The 7,960-nt window shown below is 31.3% G+C and overlaps 1 protein-coding gene across 2 annotated transcripts in view; it reads right to left on the reverse strand.

Moving 5' to 3' along the window:
- The window catches only part of LOC108742135, a 68,786-nt gene that overhangs the window by 28,557 nt on the left and 32,269 nt on the right, over positions 1 to 7,960 (reverse strand). The window contains exon 1 of one of the 2 annotated variants that reach the window (XM_018477192.2): positions 7,012 to 7,264. The exons of the other annotated variant lie outside the window; for it this stretch is intronic. Within the exon in view, the coding sequence (XP_018332694.1) occupies positions 7,012 to 7,033 (22 nt within the window). The 5' untranslated portion in view covers positions 7,034 to 7,264. Of the gene's footprint in view, positions 1 to 7,011; positions 7,265 to 7,960 lie in introns of those variants that run through there. 2 annotated transcript variants of the gene reach the window in all.

The following is a 7,960-nucleotide window of genomic DNA, read 5'->3' on the forward strand; positions in this document are numbered from 1 at the left end:
TCGTTTTAGTTACTCTATTTATAACTCAAGAACGGCTGAACCGATTTGGCTGAAAATTGGTGGGGAGGTAGCTTAGAACCAGGAGACGGACATAGGATAATTTTTATCCAGTTCCCATGGGAAAAACAAGTGGTATAAGAAAACGCAACTTATTTATAGTCAGATTTACCTGAAACTTGAATTTAATGCTTTTTCATATAAAATTAGTGACACACATACCTATTTCAACATTTTAAAAAATTCTGCCTCTTTAGGAAGCTGAAACGGGTTTGCAAAGATTGCATGTTTGTTTTTGGTCCGATTTACTTGAAACTGGTTAAAAAATTCAATCTCTGTTGGGTGGGATGAATGGTGAAGAGGAGTTACAATGTTTAAATGAAACATACTATTTGTGGTCAAATTTACTTGAAACTAGGTATTAATGGTCTCTTATATAGTTTCTGAAAGACCTATCTTGACATTTTAAAAAATTCAATCTCGAAAGGGGGGTAGGGAAGGTGTTGCAATTTTTGTTTAGGACATACTTTATTTGTGGTTGTATTTACTTGAAACTTCGTACATATACTATTTGATATTATTATTCAGATGAAAAGTGGTTGCAACTTTTCCATGGGGTATATTTTATTTGTACTCAGATTTACTCGAAAGTTGCTCATTGTTGAAATTAAGCAAATACGTGTTTTGGAAATTTTTAAAAATCAACTCTTAAGGATGTTGTTACTACGTTTGTATTTGTAATCTAAGATGGCGCATTACATAAAATTAAAACGTTGTAAGGGTGAATTAGGAGTTAAAAGATTTTATGGAGCAACAATATTGATTTCTGCGAGCAAAACCGCGGGGAAAAGCTAGTTTATAAATAAAAGAGCATGTTAATGATGAGCACGTTATCGAAAATAACAGACCTAGATTGCGATTTCGAACTTAAGCTTGTCTTCGTTTGTCCGTCTTATGGTGTAGACGAGCCAGCAGTTTAAGCTTAATTTTTAAAAAAAAATCATCTATATTTTCTACCAGACAAATAAGAATAAAATAGTAGAAATAAGTGTATATATTTTTAGAAAAAGCTTGTATACGAAAAAATTCAATGTGGACACTGGTTTTAACTTTTTTCTTTTCAAAAATTTATGGACCGATTTTAATTGACAACTTCCCATTTGTTTCGTGTGTTTTCTTTTTCTAGGCGCTACTTAACAGTATATTTTGTTATTCACATATTTCTACTATTTTTTTCGTATTTGTTCCACAAAAAATGTTCGACGGGGGAATTTTTTTAAAAGATAAACTAGCTCGCCTACACTTGGAGCTGCTATAATCCAACAGAACTAAGAACAAAAGCGTTTGCTTGTTTTATTTCTGTCAATTTAGGTTGAGGGTGGCAATCTCTCCGACCTATACATTAGTGCAAAGCCGGAAGGTAGGGTAGAAGATACTCTTCGGGCTCCTTTGAAGAATCATGTAAATGGATGGTAAGTGGTTAGGGAGATTCATATGAGCCGAACGAAATAAGGGAGGAGAAGTATAATATTATTTATGGAATATTTCTGCCCCTATCATTTGCCAAAATGCTGTAAGAAAACTATAGAAAAACTTGGACCATGGCAGGGGGATTCGGAATTGAGCCAATGTCCCCCCACCAAAATTACCTAGTATAGTTCTTCCCCCCTGTCAAAATCCAAAGTGTACTTCACTTAATATATGATTCACTTCAATTTCCTTTTTCAGACTGTTTTTAACTATATCAGTGAATATCATAACCCGAATCCATAATCATTATTATTCCTTTATAATTTTTAACATTTTTCTTCCTTCCCCACTTTGATACACTGATACAATAACACCACATTTTCTCTCACTCGGTGTTTCATTTGTATCCCATGTTTTACTCATTATGTCGTTTGATTTATCTCTTGACATATCCTCCGCATACAAGCCTCTTCTGATATTCCACCTAGCCCCCATATTTTTTTTTCTCTAATGAACTTAAACCCCTTATGTCTTCATCTAATTCTATATTCTCTACCCTTATTTATTCCATTCCTTCATGATTTCATTTATAATTAATCTGAATCCATCTCTATTTTCCCCTCAGCAAACTTTTCAAACAAAACAATAATTGTACCATTCCTCATCGCTTATTCTGTTACTCAAATTTACATCTGTCTTTTTTCTGTATTTATTTTCTATTTTCTACAATTCATCCGACCCCTTCGCCATATTAAATTTTCATATTAACATATCCCTATGCTCTTCTTAATTTTTTTTAACTGCTCTGTATGTGCTCACCTTTTTCTTCTAAATTCTTCCTCATCACATTTATTAATTCTCCATTTACTCAAGGCCCATTTATATTTATTCTTTGTTTTCATACATTCTACATTCCACCACTTCCCATTTTTCTCTCATTTCCCTTACATTCTCCCTTACCATACATTTATTAATTATATTCTTCCAATTATTGACTTCCTTTCTTATATCCTTTATATTTTCTCTTTACCTTCTCATATACACAGTTAATTTCTCCATTCACTCGTAGTGATAAATGGACCGACCCTATATCAATTATTTCAAATCTTTTTATATTTTCCCATTGCGCCCCTCCCCCGTTATATAACGCATAATCAATCGACATGTTTCCTCTTCCTAATATATTGCTCATTTTCCTAATTAATTCACTATTTTCCATTGTATAAAATCCTATTCTTCTCTATCCAAATATTCATCCCTAAGTTTCTTTTATACCCCCTATCATTAATCATTACACAACCTTCCCTCCCAATTCTTATATTAAAATCTCCTACTATCATGATAGCACCCTCCTCGTTCACCCATATGTACTTTTCTAATAATTCTAATTTTCCCTGTTATTAAATATATCTACAAAGAGAATTAACCGTTTCTCTTTGCCCTTCACACCATTTAACATTATTATTTCACTAGCTTCCAATAGCTTCCCCCCTATATCCCCTTCTTTTTTACAGCACTAAGCATTAACCAACTCAATGAATTATTTTTTTTTTTTTAATTATTTAACTTTACCCCCTAGGTACAGATAACCTTATCCACTACAGTTGATCTCAAATTATTGAAGAAAAAATTTAAAAGTGTCACGTTAAACAATTATACCCTCATGCATGTACCTCCTTATTACTGTCTTTACTTTCTGTCCACGTATCATACAAATATATTATTTCACATTGTTTTATGAAATACCAAATATATTCTATTTTATTCTTCAACCCTGCTACATTCTTCAGTTTGGTTTGGACTTTTAATAAAAACAATTAAAAAACCACCTTACATTCTATCATTCGAGGAAGTTAATTTTACACGATAAGAAAATGTTAGAGTTTACGAATTTACCAATATTTAAAAAAGAGTCATTCTAATTCCCTTAGCTTAACAAGTTTCCACTTAAAACAGCGTATTCTAATAATTCTACTAAAATATAGACATAATAATGTACTGGGGAAATAAGTAGGGTGACGGTCGAGGCCAGAAAGTGAAAATTATGATAATAAGTAGGCTTCTGTTTAAGGAACAACAGCATACATTCATTAAATCATTTGTCTCAAAATTACGTACTGAATGTAGTATAATGCGTACATTAACCGAAAATCCACGGTTAATCATAAATGCTCTAAACACTTTTCTATTAGTTAATTAACACATTGTAACATAACTTTGTTGTTTGCTTCTAATAGACACAAATGTGAGAAATGGTTGTTACGATGTATTTGAAATAGAAGATACAAATACAAATAAGTACTAAATATAAAATTATTCTGAAAAATGTAAAATGTAGAACAGTTAGGTATCTACTAAATAGTTTTTAATATAAAATACTTTTTTATATTATTGTTTCTTAACCATTATTAAATTACCCTAATTGAACGAGGAACATTTATTACTGACAACTGTAGGGATAGGTGTACATGCGCAAAAGATTAGTATGCTTAAATTTACAGATGATAATAGCAGTATTAGCATCTAGCAAGGAGGAGTTAGGGATAACTTTATCGTAGCGGTACTGACAAAACAATATTGTATGAAAATAAATACTGGTATGCAAGGAAAGAAAAAGTAGGGAAAGTATGAATATAAGGAGATGAAAAATTAGAAGAAGTGGCTGTTTTTAGGTATCTAGGAAGTCAGATAAGTCAAGACGGAAGGAGTAGTAGGGATATAATTATATATATAAACAGGAGGGTCGAGTCGCCTTCAATTAAAAGAAGTCACTTCTATGCTCACGAACAGTTAATTCAGAAATTCGAAAAAGATTATAAAAGGTGTATATTTAGAGCGCGGCGCTGTACGAGTGCGAAGCATGGGCGGTGGGCGCGGCGGAAGAAAAAGGTTAGAAGCTTTCGAAATGTGGTGTTACAGGCGAATGATCAGGATAACGTGAATAGAAAAGGTTAGAAATGAAGAGGTATTAGAAAGAATAGGAGAACAGAGAACTCTACGGAAGTTAATAAGAAACAGGTGAGATAGGTTGGTAGGACACCTCAGGCATGAAGGTCTAGTCAGAGATATGTTAGAGGCAGAAACGGAAGTTGGGAGGGATAGAGGTAGACCTAAGTTAGATTGCTGTTCGCAAATGGTTAAGGATGTGGGTTGTTCTAGTTTTAGGGAAATGCGAAAATTAGCTCAGGATAGGAGAGTCCAACCAGTCTTAGGACTAACGACCTCATGATGATGATAATGGTCGTGGAACTTTTACTTTCATTGCAAACTTTTCATATGAAAAATGTAATATTGATACTTTAAAGCGAGTTCTCAATTTATTTAATCTTATATTGAAGTTTATAGTATTTACCAATATTTACTTGTTATTATAAGAGTGAAGTATCCCGGATATATATGTATATATATTTGTTATCAGACTTTCACAATAAAATATAGTAAATAGAATCATTTGTCTTAATTTTCTGAAAACATTTTTGGTACGACATTATGTGATATTAAAAATGAAACAAAATTATATTATCAATGAACGATAGAACAATAAAAGTTGAATAATGCAATTAGAATCATTTTCGTAGAAATAATTTCATTATATTATTAGCCTATACAAATGCACAAAATCTCCTCGCTCTTAAATAATTTTATTTATTTTTTCTTCCACTATCACTAACAGCTTCTATAGTTCTCCAAATTATGTCTCATTGTTTTTAAACTTAAAGGTACGCCAAAAAGTTTTAAATAGTTTTTACATCTATCCGTTGTAGAGAATAAATGTGTAAATAAACTATTCTTTTGTTTAAATTTAACAATTATTATTACTCAGTAGTAAAAAAATATTATTTCCTTATTTCTGATTTTGTTAACCCCCGCTAATGCTCTTTTACAAACTTAATGTTATTTTTATCAAATGTAATTCTAATTTATTTCAAATTAAATGGACATAGGTATGACACATCACAAATTCAAGTTAACGTAATTTTCTATTTTTTACTTTTAATCTTCAAACATTTCCTGTGAAAGTAGGAAACGAATGCTTTGTGATATTAAAACTGATGTATTTTATCGATTTAATAAAAAAAAATAATACTTATCAAAACTTCTACAAACGAAAGTTAAGTAATTTATCGTTAGTAAATTGATTAATTAATTTTGCATCTTTTTGTCGTTATATTTATTAAGGAAAGTTATTCAAATGTTTGAAACTTTTTAAATACAACTGATAATTAAAACAATTAAAAAGAAAACAAAACTCTCAGTTCCTCTACCTAAACCTGCCTATTTATTGATCATACTAGAGCCTTTAAATTCCTTTTGTAATATAATGTCAAAAATTTTTTACAAATAAATGTCAATATTAATATGTTACAAAATTAACATTTTCCATGTGAAAATAAGTAAACATGAATAAAGTTAGCCTCTTAATTTAAAGTTAAATAAATAATTAAATGAAACTAGCAAGTTATGAACAAATAACAAATTTTAAATGATTCAACGAATGTTATCAGTAGACCACTTCTTATTTTCCGTTTGAGCTAATTAGATATTGTTGTTTGTACTTTAGCTGCATTATCAAAAACTAATTTGATGAATGAAAAGAATTAATAAAATCAATATAAACTGTAAACGTCTGTAGTAATTCAAGAATGTGTCGGGGAAAATAAGTAATATTAATTAACGAATTTTACTTCAATAACAAAATTTAAATAAATTAAACATCTCTTTTAAAAATAAAAATTAACAATGTACGCAAAATAATAATTTCAATAAACAATTTATGGTGATACAGAAATAAAAAGAAATTTGGTAATTTTTTACATTAGTTGACATTGGAATTGAGACATGAAGTTTAGTCAGGTAGGTAGTACTGACCAAGTAGAATCGTGTGGTAGCATTAATTCCGTGCGGAAACCAATGTAGCTCGAGATACAGGCTTCTAAAGTTATGTAATCGGAGGAAATTTCGATTGGTACGGCCCTGGCTGCAGCCCTTCGTCAGCTGTTCTCGCCAAATATGCATTGATGACGTCATTGTTTAGTTAGGTAGATGTATGACAGACTCGAGTTTGTTTAATGCCCCTGCCCGCCGAAGGCGGGCTGATACATTAGAATAATGTTAGGAAGATATGTTTTAGGACAAACGATGTTTGGCGGGAACAGCTGACGGAAGGCTGAAGCCAGGGCCGTACCTACCGGTATTTCCTCCGATTAAGAAAACTTTAAGGGCCTGTATCTCACTCACATTCATTTTTAAACAAATAATAAACAAAATTCTAGTAAATACTACTACACTACTTCACTTGGTGAGTACTACCTACCTGACTAAACTTCATGTCTCAATTCCAATGTCAACTAATGTAAAAAATTACCAGAAATTTAAATAGACTATCAGATAAAAAGTACAGTAACAATAAAAGTGACTATGATATTTCAATTAATATCATATTTTGTCTTCAGAATATATTCCAACATTCCAAAAGCTTTTTGAGAACTGAATTTTTATTAAAATACCACTTTGTTTGATTTGTTGTTTTATTAAATCACTTACTTTTTATATCGACTACTGGCATATTATCCTTCCCGAACACAAAATCCTAGGGTTGCCTTTTCAATTTTCTTAAAGAAAATATGCGCACCACATGTGGTTATAGTTATTAGGGTGTACTATAAGTCCCTGTCAACTTATTTCGATCGGCAAAACAACGAAACAATCTTTACGAGTAAAAATACAATATTCATGAATTAAGCTCCCACTTTTGTTGTTGTTTGAATCATACGCGTTGCCTCGTCGAGTTCGATTTAAACTAGTACGCAGGCACTCGCGACCCCGTCAAACATTGTTTTGCCCTTCTCTTCTAATGTACATTGTCGAATATTTTTCGTGACCAATATGAATGAAGGTTGAACTTGAACCCCCATCTCTCTATACTACATAAATCTACTACAACTATTTATATCCACTTATGTGTATGTCTTTATGTATGCGTTTATAGAAATAGTACCAAACATGCATATTAATGTCACAGTTCTTTCTATCTTATTAATTATATTCTCGAACTCGCGCTTATGTAGAGATGCACGTAAACATTGCATATACCATAGCTGATAAAAGAAATAACACCAGCATTTGTTTATTTCAATATATTGTAAATAAAATTGAAGTTTTATCGAAATAACTGTTCCTTTTTTAAGTTTATGTGGTTATTAATTAGGCTGTAGTTCCGAAAACTGAAGCCGTCAGAATCACTTCAAATTTCTGTAAAGGTCTAGATTATCCCCCCACCCACGGAGGGGGGATTGAAAGATGAGGTCTTCCTGAGTAAACCACCATAAAAAGTTTGCGGCGGTCACACCCCCATAAAAAGTTATGGGGTTGCAAAGTTCTGTAATTTTCCAATTTTCAAACACTATAAAGTCTAATAAAATTTAATAGATTACTTATTATTACTAATTATCCAACATTTATAATATTGATAATTAGTAAAGAGCCAAAAAAA

This window comes from Agrilus planipennis, unplaced genomic scaffold, assembly GCF_000699045.2.
Source record: "Agrilus planipennis isolate EAB-ADULT unplaced genomic scaffold, Apla_2.0 scaffold306, whole genome shotgun sequence".
Lineage (NCBI taxonomy): Eukaryota > Metazoa > Arthropoda > Insecta > Coleoptera > Buprestidae > Agrilus > Agrilus planipennis.